General features: G+C 45.7%; 1 protein-coding gene across 2 annotated transcripts in view; it reads left to right on the forward strand.

Moving 5' to 3' along the window:
• Positions 1-22806, forward strand: part of MYO16 (myosin XVI) — a 505809-nt gene that overhangs the window by 266228 nt on the left and 216775 nt on the right. For both annotated transcript variants that reach the window (XM_061133099.1, XM_061133100.1), the window contains one exon: positions 7489-7636. In XM_061133099.1, coding sequence (XP_060989082.1) covers positions 7489-7636 — 148 coding nt within the window. The remainder of the gene's footprint in view (positions 1-7488; positions 7637-22806) is intronic.

The following is a 22806-nucleotide window of genomic DNA, read 5'->3' on the forward strand; positions in this document are numbered from 1 at the left end:
TTTTCCTTTCAGTATTCCAGTGTCATTTCAGGCACAACAAAAAGGCCTGCACTTGCCCTGCTTGGAAGAATATAAGAGTCTCATGAAAATTTGAATTTTTGGTTGTTTTGTGTTTTCTTCCATCTAAAAGCTCCTTCAAGATGGACTTAAAAATATATATATATACTGATCAGAATTCTGCTAATCCACAGCAATTTTATTCACTGCTGGAGATGAGCTAACTAGGATGATTACTAATTATTCCATTTTGGAAAGATGAAGTGTATTGATGTCACTTTATGATGTGGAATTTGATTAGTTCTGAATGCTGCTTTAAATTAAGCTTGTGTGTTGGCTTGAACAAATGGGCATCAGGTCAGTCTTTTCTCTGAGGGTGGAAGCTTGGTGATCAGAAGGGTGAATGAAGGGCCTCCGTTTTCACCTGATATGTCTTAGTTAGTGCCCAGAAAACCACAGTAGGGACCACTCTGACAGTTTGTTTCCTAGGAGTGCAGACTTTAGCCGTTAGCTACTTCAGGGTTAATACTATTAATAACCAATGGAACATGTTTTCAGGATTTTGCTTAAGAAAGAAAAGTAAAATTTAATAATTTAGACCTCAACTTGAAATTTACCACCTGATTCAATGCTTATGGAAAAATGGAAAAGAAACTATACCACCTCTTTCTAATTTTATCACTTTTGGGCTTTAATACCACTAATTAAAGGGCTATTTTGAAAGAGTCTTTCTTTATGCACTCATGACAACCTTTCTAGAAGGTGTCCAGTGAGACAGCTTTTCTTAATAAGATTTATGAATTTTGAGACTTTTAAAACATTGAACATCATTCTGAGACTAAATTGACCACTCACAAAATTTACAGGAATAAAGCACTGAAGAAGTAATTCCATTGGTTCACTTGGATTCACTGTATAAAACCAAAGATTGGAGACCTCACATTTTTGCTTTTAGAGACTGGGCTCTAGAATAATTAGTTGCAAACTCATTATATGAGTTGTTTATAGTTTAAATGTAGGGGAAATTGAATTTATTTGCCTTCCTAAAACTGCTATTAGGATCCAAAAAAATTATTGATCATAAATTTTTGGTTCCAAGTGGAAAACTATAGTCATTCACAATTGCATCTAAAATTGAAATGTGCAACTATTTACTACCATTCACACTGATAAGAATAAACCTAAATTCAAATGAAAAGCATACTCCAGAAACAGTAGAATTGTCAGCATGTCAAATATATGTCAAAAGTTCTGACCAACACCAGAGTCTGAATTTCCAGCCCTATCTTTGAAGCAGAGCCAAGGTTGTCATTCCCATGTTACATACTTTCATCATTTCCCACCTACTTTAAATGGAATTTCATCATCTACAGTCTGTGACATCGACTTGATTTCATTAAAATTAAAAATTTCTGTTCTATGAAAGATACTGTTAAGAGAATGAAATGGTGAGCCCCAGGCGTGGAGAAAATATTTGCAAAAGACACATCTGATGAAAGATGGTCGTCTGAAGTCTGTTCTCTAGGTTGGCGTGTCTGTTCCTGCCCTGCATAGGTTCGTCAGAACTGTTTTTCTAGATTCTGTATGCATTACTATACAAAATTTGTTTTTCTCTTTCTGACTTATTTCACTCTATATAACAGGCTCTAGATTCATCCTCCTCACTAGAATGAACTCAAACATGTTCCTTTTTATGGATAAATAATATTCCATTGTGTATACGTAACTTTGTGTATATATACATTGTGTATATGCGTAACTTCTTTATCCATTCATCTGCCAATGGATGTCTAGGTTGCTTCCACGCCCTAGCTCTTATAAATAATGCAGCCACAGAGAAGGGACTTTGGACCCAGTGGGGGAAGGAGAGGGTGGGGCAATCAGAGAACAGCGCTGACTGACATACATGCACTGTTGCGTGTAAAGAGAGAACAGTGCCGACATACATGCACTGTTGCATGTAAAGAGAGAACAGTGCTGACATACATGCACTGTTGCATGTAAAGAGAACAGTGCTGACATACATGCACTGTTGCGTGTAGAGAACAGTGCTGACATACATGCACTGTTGCGTGTAAGGAGAGAACAGCGCTGACATACATGCACTGTTGCGTGTAAAGTAGAGAACAGCGCTGACATACATGCACTGTTGCATGTAAAGTAGAGAACAGCACTGACATACATGCACTGTTGCGTGCAAAGAGAACAGCGCTGACATACATGCACTGTTGCATGTAAAGTAGAGAACAGTGCTGACATACATGCACTGTTGCGTGCAAAGAGAACAGCGCTGACATACATGCACTGTTGCCTGTAAAGAGAACAGTGCTGACATACATGCACTGTTGCGTGTAAAGTAGAGAACAGCGCTGACATACATGCACTGTTGCATGTAAAGTAGAGAACAGCACTGACATACATGCACTGTTGCGTGTAAAGAGAACAGTGCTGACATACATGCACTGTTGCATGTAAAGTAGAGAACAGCACTGACATACATGCACTGTTGCGTGTAAAGAGAACAGTGCTGACATACACGCACTGTTGCGTGCAAAGAGAACAGCGCTGACATACATGCACTGTTGCCTGTAAAGTAGAGAACAGCACTGACATACATGCACTGTTGCATGTAAAGAGAACAGTGTTGACATACATGCACTGTTGCGTGTTAAGTAGAGAACAGCGCTGACATACATGCACTGTTGTGTGTAAAGAGAACAAGGCTGACATACATGCACTATTGCGTGTAAAGAGAACAGTGCTGACATACATGCACTGTTGCGTGTAAAGAGAACAGTGCTGACATACATGCACTGTTGCGTGTAAAGAGAACAGTGCTGACATACATGCACTGTTGCGTGTAAAGAGAGAACAGCGCTGACACACATGCACTGTTGCATGTAAAGAGAGAACAGCGCTGACATACATGCACTGTTGCATGTAAAGTAGAGAACAGCGCTGACATACATGCACTGTTGCGTGTAAAGAGAACAGTGCTGACATACATGCACTGTTGCGTGTAAAGTAGAGAACAGCACTGACATACATGCACTGTTGCGTGTAAAGAGAACAGCGCTGACATACATGCACTGTTGCGTGTAAAGAGAACAGCGCTGACATACATGCACTGTTGCGTGTAAAGTAGAGAACAGCACTGACATACATGCACTGTTGCGTGTAAAGAGAGAACAGCGCTGACATACATGCACTGTTGTGTGTAGAGAACAGCGCTGACATACATGCACTGTTGTGTGTAAAGAGAGAACAGTGCTGACATACATGCACTGTTGCGTGCAAAGAGAATGGCGCTGACATACATGCACTGTTGCATGTAGAGAACAGCGCTGACATACATGCACTGTTGCATGTAAAGAGAGAACAGCGCTGACATACATGCACTGTTGCGTGTAAAGTAGAGAACAGCGCTGACATACATGCACTGTTGTGTGTAAAGAGAGAACAGTGCTGACATACATGCACTGTTGCCTGTAAAGTAGAGAACAGCGCTGACATACATGCACTGTTGGGTGTAAAGAGAACAGTGCTGACATACATGCACTATTGCGTGTAAAGAGAACAGTGCTGACATACATGCACTGTTGCGTGTAAAGAGAGCAGTGCTGACATACATGCACTGTTGCGTGTAGAGAACAGCGCTGACATACATGCACTGTTGCGTGTAAAGAGAACAGTGCTGACATACACGCACTGTTGCGTGTAAAGTAGCGAACAGCACTGACATACATGCACTGTTGCATGTAAAGAGAACAGTGCTGACATACATGCACTGTTGTGTGTAAAGAGAACAGTGTTGACATACATGCACTGTTGCGTGCAAAGAGAACAGCGCTGACATACATGCACTGTTGCCTGTAAAGTAGAGAACAGCGCTGACATACATGCACTGTTGCGTGTAAAGTAGAGAACAGGGCTGACATACATGCACTGTTGGGTGTAAAGAGAACAGTGCTGACATACATGCACTGTTGGGTGTAGAGAACAGCGCTGACATACATGCACTGTTGCGTGTAAAGAGAACAGTGCTGACATACATGCACTGTTGCATGTAAAGTAGAGAACAGCACTGACATACATGCACTGTTGCATGTAAAGAGAACAGCGCTGACATACATGCACTGTTGCGTGTAGAGAGAACAGCGCTGACATACATGCACTGTTGCATGTAAAGTAGAGAACAGCACTGACATACATGCACTGTTGCGTGTAAAGAGAACAGTGCTGACATACATGCACTGTTGCGTGTAAAGAGAACAGTGCTGACATACATGCACTGTTGCGTGCAAAGAGGACAGCGCTGACATACATGCACTGTTGCCTGTAAAGTAGAGAACAGCGCTGACATACATGCACTGTTGCATGTAAAGAGAACAGTGTTGACATACATGCACTGTTGCGTGTAAAGTAGAGAACAGGGCTGACATACATGCACTGTTGGGTGTAAAGAGAACAGTGCTGACATACATGCACTGTTGCGTGTAGAGAACAGCGCTGACATACATGCACTGTTGCGTGTAAAGAGAACAGTGCTGACATACATGCACTGTTGCATGTAAAGTAGAGAACAGCACTGACATACATGCACTGTTGCATGTAAAGAGAACAGCGCTGACATACATGCACTGTTGCGTGTAAAGAGAGAACAGCGCTGACATACATGCACTGTTGCATGTAAAGTAGAGAACAGCGCTGACATACATGCACTGTTGCATGTAAAGTAGAGAACAGCGCTGACATACATGCACTGTTGTGTGTAAAGAGAACAGTGCTGACATACATGCACTGTTGCGTGTAAAGTAGAGAACAGTGCTGACATACATGCACTGTTGCGTGTAAAGAGAACAGTGCTGACATACATGCACTGTTGCGTGTAAAGTAGAGAACAGTGCTGACATACATGCACTGTTGCGTGTAAAGAGAACAGCGCTGACATACATGCACTGTTGCGTGTAAAGTAGAGAACAGCGCTGACATACATGCACTGTTGCGTGTAAAGAGAGAACAGCGCTGACATACATGCACTGTTGCGTGTAAAGTAGAGAACAGCACTGACATACATGCACTGTTGTGTGTAAAGAGAGAACAGTGCTGACATACATGCACTGTTGCGTGTAAAGAGAACAGTGCTGACATACATGCACTGTTGTGTGTAAAGCAGAGAACAGCGCTGACATACATGCACTGTTGCGTGTAAAGTAGAGAACAGCGCTGACATACATGCACTGTTGTGTGTAAAGCAGAGAACAGCGCTGACATACATGCACTGTTGCGTGTAAAGAGAGAACAGCGCTGACATACATGCACTGTTGCGTGTAAAGAGAGAACAGCGCTGACATACATGCACTGTTGCATGTAAATAGAGAACAGCGCTGACATACATGCACTGTTGCCTGTAAAGTAGAGAACAGCACTGACATACATGCACTGTTGCGTGTAGAGAGAACAGCGCTGACATACATGCACTGTTGCGTGTAGAGAGAACAGCGCTGACATACATGCACTGTTGCGTGTAAAGAGAGAACAGCGCTGACATACATGCACTGTTGCATGTAAATAGAGAACAGCGCTGACATACATGCACTGTTGCCTGTAAAGTAGAGAACAGCGCTGACATACATGCACTGTTGCGTGTAGAGAGAACAGCGCTGACATACATGCACTGTTGCGTGTAAAGAGAGAACAGCGCTGACATACATGCACTGTTGCATGTAAATAGAGAACAGCGCTGACATACATGCACTGTTGCCTGTAAAGTAGAGAACAGCGCTGACATACATGCACTGTTGCGTGTAGAGAGAACAGCGCTGACATACATGCACTGTTGCGTGTAGAGAGAACAGCGCTGACATACATGCACTGTTGCGTGTAAAGAGAGAACAGCGCTGACATACATGCACTGTTGCCTGTAAAGAGAGAACAGCGCTGACATACATGCACTGTGCGTGTAAAGCAGAGAGCCAGTGGGAAGCTGCTCTGTGGGCACGGGGGTCCGCCTCTGTGATGAGCAGAGGGTAGGGTGGGCAGGTGTGGGGAGGAGGTCTAGGAGCGGGGGACTTGTGTGCGTGTGGCTGATTCATGTTGTATGGCAGAAGCCAACCCAACGTTGTAAAGCAATCATCCAATTAAAAAGAAAAAATTAAGACAAGATTGTTGTCTAAAATATATGAAGAACTCAATATTTAACAGTAAGAAAACAATCCAGTTTTAAAAATGGACATCTGAACATACATATCACCAAGGAAGACAGACAAATGGGAAATAAGAATGTGAAAGAATGTTCTGCGTTCTATGTCACCTAGGAAACGCAGATTAGAACAAGGGTGAAGTACCACCGCTCACCTGTTAGAATCGCTAAAATCCCAAACACCGACAACATGAAATACTGACGAGGAGGTGGGGCAACAGAAACTCTGATCTGTTGTTTATGGGAACACAAAATGGTCCGGCTACTTTAGGAGACAGCTTGGCAGTGTCGTCCAAAGCTGATCATAGTCTTACCACACGATCCGCGAAGCACGTTCCTTGGCATTGACTCAGCTGAGTTGAAACCTACATCTCCACGTAGTGTAGACACGAATGTTCATCATCGCAAAAACCGGAAGCAACCAAGATGTCTTTTAATAGGTGATTAGATAAACAAATTGTAGTACATTCATTCAATGGACTAGTATTCACTGATAAAAAATAAGCTATAAAGCCTTAAGAGGACAAAAAAGGACCCTTAAATATGTATTTTTATGTGAAAGAAGACAGTCTGAAAAGGGTACTTACTGTGTGATTCCCACTATATAACATTCACGAAAAGGCAAAACTGTCGTGACAGTGCAGAGATCATCGGTTGCCAGGAGCTGGGGAGAGGGAGGAGTCAGGACGTGTGTCGGTGACTTTAGGGCAGTGAAACTATTCTGTATGACGCTGTCATGGTGCACTCATGGCATATCGTTGTTCAGTCGCTCAGTCGTGTCCAGCTCTTTGCGACCCCAGGGACTGCAGCACGCCAGGCCTCCCTGTCCTTCACCGTCTCCCGGAGCTTGCTCACACTCGTGTCCATTGAGTCGGTGACGCCATCCAACCATCCAGTCTATACACATGTATAAATTTCTCAAGACCTGTAGAACTGTATAACACAAAAGTGAATACTAATTTAAATTACAGACTTTAGTCAATAATAGTGTATCAGTATTGGTTCATTCGTTTTAACCAATGTATCACTCTAATGCAAGATATTAATAATAGGGGAAACAACTTATTAGGGAAGGGAGAAAGGATATATTGGAACTCTCAGTACTTTCTGCTTAATTTTTCTGGACCTAAAAAGTTTCTCTGAAAATAAAGTCCATTATTTTGTTTTTTTAAAAAGTCTGTGTTTGAAAAGAAGCTGCATTCTTGTCTCTTCTGATTAATATGTGTGAATGTACAGACCTGAAACTAATAATGCCATTTAACAGAATTCCTCTTCTTTTCTTTAACCAGCCAGAATTTTTACGTATATGCTAGAGAAATCCAGACTTGTTTCACAGCCTCCTGGCCAGAGCAATTTTCTCATCTTCTACTTACTGATGGACGGATTATCTGCAGAAGAGAAGTATGGACTGCACCTTAATAATTTACATGCCCATCGGTAAGTGATTATGTATCTTCAGTTTGATAGTTCTGCCTTCTAATTGTGGTTGCGTTTTAGCAGTCTTAGTTTCTTCTTATTTTTCAGAGAAGAAATGGTGACTTCTTTTAGGAGAATAATTGGATACAGTGTTAGATTTGAACTATCTGTGTAACAGGGTTATTATCATTTATTGAGTGTTTAGGTGAAGTTTGTTGTATGTGTATTATCTTAATATTTCTATTTTTCTAGTTTTCAGGTCAGAATAATAGATTAGCACATGTATAAGCATTAGTGTTCCTTTGGGATATTTTGGATGTAACGTTGGTTGTGAATTCCTAATTTGGGGTCATCTTTTGAAGATCCCCTGGAGAAGGGAAAGGCTACCCACTCCAGTATTCTGGTCTGGAGAATTCCATGGACTGTATAGTCAGTCCATGGGGTCGCAAAGAGTCGGACACGGCTGAGTGACTTTCATTCACTTCACTTTGAAATAATGGGACATGATATTTGAGCAATTATGGTGCATTAGAAACAGATTCAGTGAATAATGGCTTCAGATGAACCGTACACCCAAGCTGGGGGGCACTGATTTTCTGCAGGGGAGGCAGACCGTGTTTGTTAGAATAAGGGGGCCTTGGTCACAGGATGGCCGTGCAGGGGGCGTCTTTGCGATGTATGTGTTTCCAGCGACCGCCTGACCCCGTGTGCCTCCCTGCAAGGACGGGTCCACACTTGGAGAGGATGAGAATGAACCAGCAAAGAGCGTGATCCCCACTCAGATGAGGAGTGGGGGAGAAAGGGGGCAGAGGGTGGTGGGTGGGCGGGTCCAAACCCAGCGGGGAATTCCTGGCCGAGCGGCGAGGAGGAGCCACGCTCTGATGAAGCTGCTCGTCAACTTCAGATGTCCTGAGTGTTGGTTCACTGGCTGTTTGTTGCTGGATTCAAGAAGAATGGTGCGCTCATGATTTTATGAGAACTTTTGTGAGAGAAAATAAAGGGTGGGTGAGGAGGAGGAGGGCCTCCCAGGTGGCGCTGGTGGTAAAGAACCCATTGCCAACGCAGGAGAGTGAAGAGACTCGGGTTTGATCCCTGGGTCAGGAAGATCCCCTGGAGGAGGGCATGGCAACCCTCTCCAGTATTCTTGCCTGGAGAATCCCATGGGCAGAGGAGCCTGGCAAGGTACAGTCCATGGGGTTGCAAAGTCGGACACGCCTGAGCGACCGAACATGCATGCACGGCGGGGCGGAGCATGGCCAGAGGACCAGTCACATTTGGGAGCGGACACGGAGGTGGAGGGGCCCGGTGCCTGCACTGAGGAGGGGGCCTTTCCCAGGCCCCCTGGGGTCTCCATGGAGCTGGACCCCCAGACCTGTCCAGGAAGGGACAGGACCACGTCTGCGGAGGGGAAGGAGGTGGGGCCTGTGCCCGGGGGAGGGGAATGAACTGGCCTTATTCTAAGATTATTCTAGATTATTATTTAATGACAGCTCTCGTTCGGTTTCTCTGGAACTGTTACATCCAACAGTACAGATCCCGTTTATCATGTTGAACTGAGACATAAAGTGAAGAAGGCCTTATCAAAATTGTTGTTCACAGTGAGAGATTGTTTGGAGATTTACTGTCCCCCCAAAACAAGAGAAATTCAGAAGAGAAAGAAAACACTGATATTGAAGCATGATAGCCCAGGCAAAGGCAATTTTAAAAATAGAAACTCTTTTGAAGCTCCAATACTTTGGCCACCTGATGTGAAGAGCTGATTCATTGGAAAAGACCCTGATGCTGGGCAAGACTGAAGGCCAGAGGAGCAGGGGACGAGGGAGGATGAGATGGTTCGATGGCGTTACCAACTCAATGGACACGAGTTTGCATAAACTCCGGGAGACAGTGAAGGACAGGGAAGTCTGGCATGTTACGGTCCATGGGGTCACAAAGTGTCCGACACAACTGAGCGACTGAACAACAGCAAACCCACAAGAGCACTGGGGATTTTTCTAATCAAATCGCCTCGTTTCCTAAAGGAAGAAATCAGACCTGGAGGTGTAGGGCGCTCTGTACTGAAGTGCATATACAACAGCAGTTGTGAGATAACCCGTTCTTGAATCACTCTCTGTTTTTCTACATCTTACGTCTCTGACGGGGGCGGAATGCATCCGACTGGGGCCTATTGGGATGTTCCGGGCTGCCTGTGGGGAAGAAAAGTCTTGGTTGTTTGCATTCCTCATCTTTGCTACCAGCAAAGGCTCAAAGCTGACGGCAGACCATTGCGTTAGATGGTGCGTCTGCATGCATTTGCGTGCGTGCTTGTACACGCGTGTGCCTGGCAATGCAGACGCAGAGCCGCTGGGGAACAAAAGGCAGCCGTCTAGTCCAGCATTCAGAGATACAATTCAGCCTCTTGGTCTGTGGTTTGGACCCCTCTTTTGAAGTGTGAGAGCGTGTGGGAGAAAACAAGTGTTTCTTTATTGACCTCCGTTCCAACATCCGTTTCTCTTTGCAAAAGAGAGCTTGGAATGGCTGAGGCCATTTAGAAAGTCAAACGTCAGGGCTTGCTTTGTGAGAAGGCCCAACAGGAAAGAACTCAGCAAAATCATGAATAATTCAAGTCTCTTGAACAAAGAAGTTATTTTATTAAAATGAATTATAAATATCTAACGAGTGCAAAACAACATTCCTCAATAAAAATGTACACCGCTACTCCAGATTCATAAAACATATCCATTGGAGCATTTCTACAATGACAGTCCCACAGACAGAGTACTCTTTAATAATAAGACAAGCAGTTTTGCAAGTTATAATGCCTTACGCAGCCCGATATTTTTGTGATTTGTGTCATGCTGGTCTTTTCACAGTCACAGCGTTCGTGGGTTTTCTCACTTTTACAGTCCTGGTCAGGCTTGAGGAGCTTATATTTGTACTGGGGTATACCATCTTTGCTTGGTGATTACATATATTAAGTACCAGAGTTTTGTAAATTGTTTGGCTTGCTCACAATCAATAGTATTAATAACTTATTAGCTTTCTAACCGTTCACAATTTGATGATCTTTCTGAGTTTCCTCCTTAAGGAATTCGTAGGTAAAGGATATCTTTATATAACTATAGATTGTTATATAAACAATATATAAACTGCATATTATTTATATATAAACAGTATTATCATCACACCTGCTCATCTGATTTTAAGAGATATTGATATATTGTCAAGTAGAACAAATCAGCATCTCCTTTACCATCTAAATGTCCCTTTGCTTATTCAATGCTTATTCCATAATGCAATGTGTCTTGAGATTTTGATGAGGTATGTTGAGTCTTTAATGCAAACATTGCAAACATTTGCAAACCTGCATCCTTAAAATGCATCTTTTCTTTATTACTACCAACTGATTACCTACATGAAACATACATAAACGTGGGACAGGAGTTGTAAGCTGAGGACATATCCAAGATTCATCATGTGTCCTTATGTGACCAGAACTCCAAAGAGAAGAAAGGATTATTGTAACTGATGCTACTGCAGCTAAAGCTACAGAAGTGTTTTTGTTTTTTTTTTTTGTTTTTTCTGGTTCTGGTTTGGAACTAAAAGTTTTCAGAGTCTCACATGAAAATTTATGGAAGTTTATTTTAGTGTTAAATGCACCCAAAAATGCTGTCTTGTTTGTAAAATTGGAAGAGTATCTAAAACAAGCAGATAGCACTCTTGTTTATAGAATAGAAACGGAGCAGATCTAGACTTCAAATCTTATAGCTTAACTGCATGAAAGCAATATTTATAACACTTTGCCTAGAATCTTCCTGGACAGGTGGTTTAAACAACGACCACCGGAGAAATGTCTCTGGGTCCTGACATTTTGAGCAGCAGCAGTAAGTTGCATTACAGACAACTACCACTAGATGGCACACTCGCCACAAAGTCGGACTGCCAAAATACACACCTATCTCCATCATTAAAAGTTTTTTTTTTTTTCAAACTCACTTATTTTTAATTGAAGGAAAGTTGCTTCACAGTAAATCTACGGCTTCCACGTGAGTCAGCCAGAGGTATACGAGTGTGCACTCCCTCTGGAGCCTCCCTCCCACCTCCCACCCCTTTTCACCCTTCTGGGTTGTTACCGAGCTCGGGTTGAGTCCCTTGAATCACGCAGGAACTTCCCTTGGGCTGCCTGTGTCACACGTGGTGGTGTAAATGCTTCCATGTCGCTCTCTCCACTCCTCCCTCCTCTCCTTCCTCCCCCACCCGTGTCCACAAGTGCCTTCTCTGTGTCCGCGTCTCCACTCTTGTCCTGTAAACACGTTCATCAGTACCAAGTTCCTAGATTCCATGTATATGCGTTAATGTGTGATATTTGTTTCCCTCTTTCTTATTTCACTCTGTGTAATAGAGTCTAGGTTCACCCACCTCATTAGAACGGACTCAAATATGTTCCTTTCTACGGCTGGGTAATACTCTATTGTATAAACATGCCAGTTTCTTTACCCATTCATCCGCTGATGGGCATCTGGGTTGCCTCCATGTCTGAGCTATTGTCAGTTATGCTGCGGTAAATGTTGGGGTACATGTGTCTTCTTTAGTTTTGTTTTCCTCAGGGTATATGCCAAGTAGTGGGATCGCTGGGTCCTATGGTAGTTCTACTCACAGTTTTTTGAGGACTCTCCATAGTGGCTGTATCATTTTCCATTTCCACTGACAGTGCAAGAGGGTTCCCACTTCTCCACACCCTCCGCAGCATTTATTGTTTGTGGGGTTTTTTGATGATGGCCATTCTGACCGGTGTGAGGGGATATTTCATTGTGGTTTTGATGTGCACTTTTGTAATAATGAGCGATGTTGAGCATCTTTTCATGTGTTTGTTAGCCGTCTGTATGTCTTCTTTGGAGAACTGTCTGTTCAGGTCTCATGGCTGCTTTCTGATTGGGCTGATTGTTTTTCTGTCACTGAGTTGCGTGAGCTGCTTCTGTGTTGGAAGGAACCCTTTGTCAGTCTCCATGTCCAGGCTGTGCGGCCGTGTCCCTTCTTCCTTTTGGCTTCTGTCCTTGATGGTACGGTTGAGCCAGTGTTGTATGTAGGCTTCGTGTTGGGAGTGGTCTGTGTTTGCATTCAGTAGGGGGAGGTGAGTTTTGGGGTTTTTCCCCCTGATGGGTAGGGCTGTGTGAGGCCATATGTTTTGGGTGTCCCTGGTAATCCTGGCTGCCCCTCGTTGCGTTTGTGTTCTTGTCCTGCTTGCTGTTCAGGTGAAGTATCTTGCCCTGAGTCCTGCCAGCAGTTGGGTGATGCCAGCCCTTCTATACAGGCAGAGGCCTTTGCCGCAGTTCTCACTAATTAATGCTCCCCGGGGTTGGGAGTTCTCTGGCAGCCTAGGGTCTGGGACTCAGTGCTCCCACTGCAAAGGCTCAGGCCCGATCTCTGGCCAGGGGACCAAGATTCCACAGGCCATTTGTTGTGGCGTTGAAGGGATTAAAACAAACGTACCATGCACTAGTGGTAAAGAACTCGCCCGCCAGTGCAGGAGATGTAACAGACATGGGTTCCATCCCTGGGTCTGGAAGATGCCCTGGAGAAGGGAATAGCAGCCCTTTCCAGGATTCTTGCCTGGAGAATCCCATGGAAACAGGAGCCTGGCGGGCCACAGTCCATAGGGTCGCAAAGAGTCGGACACAGCTGAATTGACCTAACGCAGAAGCGAGAAACTAAAGATGACCCCCAGACAAATGGTGAGTACAGAATCAAGCAAATAATAACAAAAATAATGGAACATGCACACACACATACACACACAAACAAAACCAAAACAGTCCAAAGGAAAGAAAGTGTGAGAGACTGACCCAGTGAGCAAAGGAGACCAAAAATGATATCGACCAATTAAAAAAAAAAAATCTAAAGCACAAACCAGAAAACCAAAGCAAGGTGCCAACTGGGGAATAAAGCAGAGAAGACAAACCAAACTAACAAACACGGTGAAAAAAAGAAAGAAAAATAGGAAAAGAAAGGGAGAATAGAAAAGCAAAGTTAAATAGAAGTATATAAGAAAAGGTTTATATGCATTAAAGAATATCTACAGCAGGAAAAGAGCAATAAGAAGACAGACAAAAAATATTTAAAAAATAAATTATGAAAAATTAGAAGAAAAAAGAACAGAATTGCAAAAGTCCAACTGAGAGGCAAAAACATATAAAGAAATAAAAAACGGGATTTAAAAAAATTTCTCATAAGTTTAAATAGAGTTATTAGAATTAATAAAACCAACAACCACAGTAACAGAGGAAAAAAAGAAAAGGAAGAATAAAAAAATCCAGAACCAAACAGAACAAGTCAGAATTAAGAAGAAGAATAAGAAACATTTTTCTCAGATGTCAGCAGTCCGCGTCCTTCCCCTCACTGAGTCAGAGTCCACCATCCCTCCGAGGATGCCCTCCAGCTCCGGGCTGGTCTCTGGAGCTGCTGTGGGGCAACCCAGAGTCTCATCTAGTCCTGCTCTGGCGTATTCTGGCCTCCGGTGTCCTTAGCTGCCAGGGCTGCTGAGTTTTCTTTGGTGGGAACCCTCATTGTCCTTCTAAATATTCGACAGGCACAGAGTCTGCCTCGTTGGTCGTGTGGGTTTAATCTGCAGCTGGTACAGCTGCTGGGGCGGTTTTCTGGCCTCTTCCTTAGCTGCACTGCCCCTGGGTTCAGTTGGTCTTCAGCTGTGGTTTTATCTCCACCGCTGCCTGTGTATCGTCCACTGGGGTTGCTCCTGAGGCTGCCCTGGAGGGCCTGGGTCTGCCCCAGGGAGGACCAGCTGTGGAGGCGGCGCAGCGGCTTGGATCGCGGGGACCCTGGCGGCCCCGAGTGTGCAGGGACGCTGTGGCCCAACTGGAGCCTCCTTCCAGCCTCTGGCCCCTTTGTGGCTTCTCCTTCTCTGTGGCTCTGCATGTTCAAGGCACTTAAACGGCCCCCCTGGCTGGAGACCTTCTCTTGTTGCTCAATGCATCAAGCACTTAAAGGCCAGCTTCCTCCCGGGTCCTTCTCGATTCTTCAGCTGCCAGCACCGGAGGGAGAGGCCCCAGGGATGGCTCCACCCGCCACGTGGGACTCCGCAGGGTCTCTGGTGGCTGCTGGTTCCCCCACAGGCGATCCCACCGCAGTCCCCTCCCTCTCGTCTCCCGGGCCCTCTCCCGGCAGTCAAAGCGGACCTCGCCCTGGGGTTAAGCTCCGATCCGATCCCCACGGCCCAGCACCCAGCCGCTGCGCCTTTTAGGGTTCTCGCGTCCCTGTCCGGGGTACACAGACCAGCAGCAGGGATTGTCTGCGTGGCTCTCAGTCCTTTCAGCCTCAGCCGGTCATGGATGAGCTGCTGCGCTCTCCAGGAGCCTCCGATTGCCCTCTGTCCCGAACAGTTGCCCCGACAGGGGATCCGACCCCTGCTTCGGTCCCCCCAGCCCCACCTGCTGTCACGGGTGCAGGTCTGGTCCTCCTCAGTCTCCTCCTTCTTCTTCCTTCCTTCACCCTCCCAGGTTTTGCGAGGATCTGTACATTCCTCTCCGGTGCCCGGGGACCCCTGCCAGCTCTCACCTGGTGCCCTGTGAGGTCCTCCGCATCCGAGGGTGTGTTCCTGACGCATCCCTGAGGGGAGCCGCACTCTAGTCCACCCACCCCGCCCCCATCCTGTCTCCAAAAGTCTCTTTTTTATTGACCGTTCTTCCTATGATTCCTTTTTTCTTTTTCTGGGCTGTTTGTTTCCCAAGTTTTATTTCCAAACATTTTAAGTGATACCAACACTGCATCTGGAAAGTAAATACAGTGTCTGTTCCTGGGAATTGAGTTTTAAAGAAAGTTAGAAGTCGGCATCAATTGCTTATTTTCAGCCTGCTTGACGCAGCTCTTACGGATTTAGTCCCAGAGCAGCTGGGCTCTGAAATCTAGAGAAGTCATTCCTCACCTCCCTTCATGTTGATTAATGACGGAAGTGACTGGGGTGCGGCCTCAGAGCGTTCTCTGCAAAGGTCAGATTTGAATTATAAACCGAGAGCAAGCAATTGTTTGATGGAGCGCGTGTGACCTGCTTCTAACCTTGCGTGTTAGTGAAGGGAAACTCTGAGTCACCGAGCACTTGAACTTGAGAGGGCTGCCCCCCCGTGCACCTGTCACGGTAGGTGAGGTGGCTCTGAACTCTCGGTGAATGTGCATTCTTTTTCTTGCTAAGGGTTTATTATGCGTGTTGAACTTAACCTGAGAAAGACGCACACAATTTTAAGCAGTTAAGAGTAACTTTAAATTTCTTTGAGGATGATTTTTAACGATGCTGTGATACAATCAACAGTTTACTCAGTACACATTTTATGCACCCAAAGCTTAAAGATGGTCCTGAGACAAAGGTTGGAGGCAGGAGGTATATTCTATTTCTGACTGATTCTATTATTGATTAAATGATGATCACAATTGTGATACATGCAGCTTACGGAGCACTTACCTTAGTTGGGTCCCCTCCTGGCCCTCCCTTGTCATGGTGGATCCCCACCTGTTACGGGGCAGAGGGTGCAGGACCGCACCCTCACGGGATGGTCCAGGCTGTGAGGACGGAGATGTTGGCCAGGAGCCGAGTCCACCCCTTGGTCTTACACCTGTGTTGTCTCTGCAGCAGCGTTGGCTGTAAAATATCACCTCCGGCCTTTGTGCCTTTGCATCCAGGAGATTTCAAAGAAGATGAGAGGGAAAGCACAAGGTCAAGTCTGTATGCGTGTTTTTATTAATATTTACAGTCAGTTAAGCAAAACTAACTCAGGGCATTTCTGGAGTCTGTCACCCTCTAACCACCAGAAAAGGCAATCCTGGGCCATTTCTTTATCCAGGAGCATAAGAAAGTGTTTGAAGCGCATTCATCACCTCAGCTGAAGGTTCTGTTGAAAGTACAAGGAAGGTTGGATCACTTCTGTAAGTGGGCCGGTACATTTCACTTGTGAAAAGGCCAGTAGGATGAAGTCAGGGTCCGTGGCTCTCTTACTTCCATCTGTGAGCAACTTCCCTCCGATGGTGGAGAGGAGAGAGGAAGGAGCACAGAGACGCCAGGCGCTCGCTCTGCCCCCTGGGCTCATGGGTGCCGCCCACACGCACACCCCCTCCATCGCCCAGATTTCCTTTGCAGTTCACAGAAGGACGGAATTGACAGGGCTTACCGGTGGATGAGGACTTCCCTGGTGGCCCAGACAGTAAAGCGTCTGTCTACAATGCGGGAGACCCGGGTTCGATCCCTGGGTTGGGAAGGCCCCCTGAAGAAGGAAATGCCAGTCCACTCCAGTACTATTGCCTGGAAAATCCCATGGACAGAGGAGCCTGGCAGGCTGCAGTCCATGGGGTCGCAAAGAGTCGGACACGACTGAGCGACTTCATGTTTCACCGGTGGATGAGTTTCCTCATCCTATCCAGGCAGTTGATAGCTTACGGTGAACGATGTTGGATTCGTCATCTCTGAAGAAGAAGATTTAGCTTTGGGACCAGGGACCAGGCTTGATCACTCAAGAGCTTTTGTGTAGCAGAGTTTTATTAAAGTAAGAAAAGGGAGAGAGAAAGCTTCTGACAGACATCAGAAGGGGGGTGGAGAACGCGCCCCACCCCCCCCACCCCCCCCCCCCCCCCCCCCCCCCGCCTCCATCTTATCAGGAGCTTATATACTTTTTTCAGACCCACTCCCACAACGTACATCTTAAAGGAACAAGATCAGAAGGAACAATAGAAAGATCACACCAGACCCACTCCTGCAATATACATTTTAAGGTGACAGGATTAGTGAGAAGGCGCTTGTTAAGGAGAAACATGTCCTCGAGCCAGATGCATTGTTATATTGACTAAGACAAAGCAAGTAGGAAAGAACGTTTGTCCTTTTCTCCTTCAGAGCCCCAGACCCCCTTCTCCACCTCGGGAACCCTGGACTTCTTATCAGCCCACCTAGGAGCTGACTCTCACACAGGCACTTCACCGAATCAGTAAACAGGAGCAGCTGTGAGCTCCTCGGAAGCCGGTGATGTCAAGTCCTGCAGCCTGCTGGCATGTGGAGGGACTCGCCCTCCGTGACGGGCGACTCTCTTGCATGTCACCGATGCGCGTTGGCAAACATGCCTGGTCTGCTGAGAGCGGCACCCTTAGGTGAGAGGACACAGCTTAAAGCCGCCTCTAGAGAGACGGCAACCCCGTCCAGCCTTCTTGCCTGGAGAATCCCGCGGGTGGAGGAGCCTGGCGGGCTGCAGCCCGTGGGGTCGCAGGCTCGGACCCGGCTGAGCGACTTCACTCTCTTCCTTTCTGAGGGCTGGGCAGTTGGGACCACGGGCAGCCTGTGCGTGCACGTCGGGGAAGCAGGGCGGGCCTGCGCGCCCTGCTGTGAGTGAGGGCAGTGCGGGCTGCCTCGGGAGCCCTCGGGGGGAGAAGGTCCCAGCACGCGCTCTAGAAGGACCGGCAGCACTGTCAGCATGGTTGTGGGGGCTCTCTCCCATCCACGTCCCTGAGACCCCCCCCGAAGCGGTAATTGCTCGGAAGCGGATGAGGGGTTTGCATCAGAGGCCGGCGCGCAGAGGAGCTCTGGGTGTGGGGCCGCCGCCTCCCTCCGAGCTGCGGCTCCGCCTCCTCGCGGCTGCTCCCCGGACCTCCCCGGGTTTCCGTGTGAGAGTCGGGCTCTGAGTCCCCTCCGTCGCCGCGATGAATGACTTGTTTCAGTGGTCGTCGCATCACTGGATCTTTTGATGGAAGTCCGCGCAGCCTTCCTGAAGAAGTGAAGGATGGAAAGGAGGGCCAGGGGCCCCTCGGCGGCAGCGGGGCCTAGAGGGCTGGGAAATCGGGGGTCTCCCATCAGCCCACGGAGACCACCTCCGCAGAGAGCATCACGGTGCTAAGACTGAGACGCGGGGTGGGGGAAACCGCAGCCCTGGGCAGAACCGGAGCACTCCTGGAGACCTCCCTCTTCACGTTTTCCCTGCTCCAGAAAATCCATCCGTGTTCTCCAGATTCTTTACCTTTCTGCACCAGCTATAGTAGGGGGGAAAAAAACAAAATCAGATTTAAGTCCAAAACCCTGCACTTACTTATCAGAGAGGATGGTGATCTCAATGAGATTTTGGAATGCATGCTTCCTTCCCGATCACCTGTCTCCCCAGGTGGGTTCTGTCAGTTCACACCACACGTGCATTGTGCCCATCCCGGGGTGAGTTTGGAGACTGATAACACAATGTGGATATTTGTGTAGAATCCTACAGTGAAATGTGTGTGTGTGCGCGCACACGCAGATCTAAAATGACATTCCGGGCGGTGATAAGAAGGACCACTTTTCAGCAAAGGCTGTTTGTTCTTGTGAATCCACAGTGGAGTCTAAAGGCACGTGGGAGGCATAATTAAAATCAGAATCACCAACACTTGCTCATGCTAAGAACTTGACATGTGCGATCTCACTTTATCCACAGCCCAGCCTGACAAGAGGTTGAGTCAATAACACCTGAAGTCACATCCTGAGAGTGCGGGAGCCTGTCTTAAACACCTCACATCTTCGCCTCTCAAACCCTAATTTCTAGAAACAGATGAAAGATTCTGTGGAAACACTTGGAAAGGAGCCACAAAAGACCAGGGCACCCAGAGGAAGGCTGTCGAGCACCTGAGGCAGGGATCCCAGCTGCTCCTCCGTCCTGGTGCCCGCCAGCCCCTGGGATGGTGCTAGCTGACCAAAGGGTGCAGTGAAGTGTGGTCCAGACTGATGTGGGCTTCCGTGGTGGCTCAGCTGGTAAAGAATCCACCTGCAATGCGGGAGACCTCAGTTCAATTCCTGAGTCAGGAAGATCCCCTGGAGAAGGGATAGGCTACCCACTCCATTATTCTTGGGTTTCCCTGGTGGCTCGGCTGATAAAGAATCCGCCTGCAATGCAGGAGACCTCCAGTATTCTGGCCTGGAGAATTCCTTGGACTGTATAGTCCGTGAGGCCGCAGAGAGGAGGACAGGACTCAGCGACTTGCACTTCACGTCACTTCAGTTGAGACTGATGTGACTCCGGAGCCAGGAAGAGTGAGGGGCTGCAGGAACTGGTGGTCGAGTGAGACTCAGTGAACTCTGCTGAGAGTCTCCGACTCCGGCAGCGCCGTTGCACCGGATGGGGCTGCTGACCGATGGGAGCGGGTCGGGGTGCTCTGGATTAGGTGCCTCAGGGCTGTGGGGTGTCCTTCCCAGTGAGGATGGACAGGAAAAGAGAAACTTGATCTCTGGCCTGTCGGGCCCCGCCTCACCGACCCTTCCCCACCCATCCACCAGCCTGCCACATGCCCTTCCCAAACTCCTCTTCCATTGTTCTTTATTCAGTTCTTTACCTGTATCATGAGGCTTCCCTGGTGGTTCAGATGATAAAGCGTCTGCCTGCAATGTGGGAGACCTGGGTTCGATCCCTGAGTCAGGAAGATCCCCTGGAGAAGGAAATGGCAACCCACTTCAGTACTCTTGCCTGAAAAATCCCATGGACGGAGGAGCCTGGTAGGCTACAGTCCATGGGGTCGCAAAGAGTCAGACATGACTGAGTGATTTCTCTCCAAGGGATCCTTTTCTTATATGTGTTGGCCAAAATGTTTGTTATTTCAAAACATCTCATGGAAAAACCTGAATGAACTTTTCAGCCAACCCAATATGTTAGCATCCAAGAAACATGAATTTCTAGATGAGTGAGTGCCACACTGCAGCTCAAATATAAAGCAGAATAAATTAGCTATATTTGTAATATATATAGTAATATGTGGACTTCCTAGGTGGCTCAGTGGTAAAGAACCCTCCTGCCAATGCAGGAGACACGGGTTTGACCCCTGGGTGGGTAAAAGGGATGAATGTGGACAGACTGCATAGGTTATGTGAAGGACCACATAAATCAGTTCTGTAAAGTGAAAACTCATAGAAAAGGAATTAGCCTAAAGCTATATTTACTTTTGAACTGAAATAACCTAAAGTAAAATGACAAGCCGAGATGTATCGGGTAAGCAGATGAAAGCTTATAGCAAAGTCTGCGCTTTTCATGTAAACACTGTATTTCAGACATTTGTGGTGTACTTATTAAAAATTTGAGCACATCTTAGGCCATAGAGTAAAGTTTAATAAATTCCCCAATTCAGAAACTGTACAGGGTTTATTCTCTGTCTACAGAGTAATAAAGTTAGAGACCAAACGTGGGAGTAAAAGCAAGCAAACAAGACATCACTAGAAAACTCAGTATTGATCACTGGTGGGAGAAACAAAGGACATATGATCATGGAAGGTGCGACACTAAAAAACAAGAATCTGTTGACATTGACTCTAAAAAAAAGAAAAAGAAAGAAAAATCAAATGAGATGAAAACCAGAAGGATCCTAGATAATTTCCATCCCTGAAAGAAGGCACGCCCAGGAAGCTCCAAAGTTTGTTCTTTCAAAGCTTCAAAGAACAGAAGATTGTTTACAGCTTTGCAGAAATCACCGATTGCAGACAATTCTCTGTTCCCTTTTCAGAAGGCAGCTTACACAGAAAGGAAACCCCAGAGTTCCAGTGGTCCCCTGAAAAGATGCATATTCTCACAAGTAATCAAGGAAATGCAAACTGAAAGGATAATTGGGTACCATTTCACAGTGAAAATATTTGCACCAGTAAAACAGAACAGATAACAGGAAGGGCTCCGCACTGACGCACTCCTGGGGAGTTTAGACCTGGACCGCCGCTCTGGGCAGCGGTGTTCGGCCACGGGCGTAGCGCACCCAGGCAGGTGGGCGTTACCCCACAGGTGCTCTTGACAGCGTGAGGGCACGTCTTTGGCCCTGGCCCCTCGGGGAGGGGTCCCACTGGCAGTGGGACGGCAGGACCCCCAGCCCCCCGCGGGATGGCCCACAGCCCCGAGTCATCGGACCCCAGCGCTCAGGAATCCTGGTGGAGAAGCACTGCTTCGGGAGCTCCACACACGTGCGTGAAAGTCATGGACATGGACATAAAACACACTGTTCAAAGATGTAGATACATGAGTAGGAAGGAAATGACTTTATTTCTGGAAATAAAATAATCAGGTTGTGACCATGGTGGAGGATTTTTAAAACGTATCAATAAATGAACCTAAACTCTATGTAAGAATAGATCTCATAAATCTAAAGTTGAGTTAAAGTAACTAGCTGAATGATGCATATAATGTACATAATATTTATATCATTTTAAATACAACACCATTATGTATTTTATAGGTACATACGTGTATTGATACAATTTAGTTTTACAAATAGACCGAGAAGATTGATACAGAATTGATCATACTTATTCTGTCTAATAAGGAAATAATGAAATGAATAGATGGAGATATTAACTTTACCTGTGAAATTTATTTATAAAAAACAAAGATCTGAAGTAAATATGTGGCAATGTTGCCATTTTCAAATTGTTAAAGAATTGGCTCTCTGTATGTTCCACTTTTACAACTATTCTCATTGTCAAACTTTTAGAAAATTATTTAAAATCCAGAATGTTTATACTGCAATATATCAAAAGGTATACCAACTAAGAAATGAATATAAATTATCTGACTTTAGATACATAAGCATAAATAAAATATTAACAAGTAGAGTCTAAAATCCATTAAAAGATACTCAATAATCAGGATTAGGAAACTTAATTATTAGTACTACACATCACATTAATAAGTAAAGATAGAAAAATAAATTGACCATTTCTATAGGTGCCAAAAAGACCCTACATTCAAGTCCGAAATCTTTTTTTTTTTTTAATTATAAGTAAAAGGAGTCCTTCTTAAGGAAAAAAAAAATTCTTATCTCAAGGCCTAAGTATGTATCATATTTAGTTGTGAAAATGATTCAGGCTCTTTTTTGCATTGATCCAGAAGTTGTCATCATTGTGATAAGGAAAGAAAATAAAAAGGAATAAGCATTATCAAGGATAAGACAAAATTACTATTTTTACAAGTAAAATGAAAGTTTACCTAGAAAATCCAGTTAATTTATGGCACAGTATTTTCACTAATAATACATTTCAGTAGTGTTTTGAGTTACAAAACAAACATATGCGAAAATGAAAAGATCATATATGTACCAGCCATAATCACTTAGGTAAAACAGACGACCAGAGGTAGTTCTTTTAACAGTACTGCTGAAGTATAAAATCTCTGTGAATAAGAGTGACCTAGTAAATAAAATGCAGACCTGAGAACAGAGACTTGTGACTCACAGGGCTCCAA

Source organism: Dama dama, chromosome 30 (assembly GCF_033118175.1).
Source record: "Dama dama isolate Ldn47 chromosome 30, ASM3311817v1, whole genome shotgun sequence".
Classification (NCBI taxonomy): domain Eukaryota; kingdom Metazoa; phylum Chordata; class Mammalia; order Artiodactyla; family Cervidae; genus Dama; species Dama dama.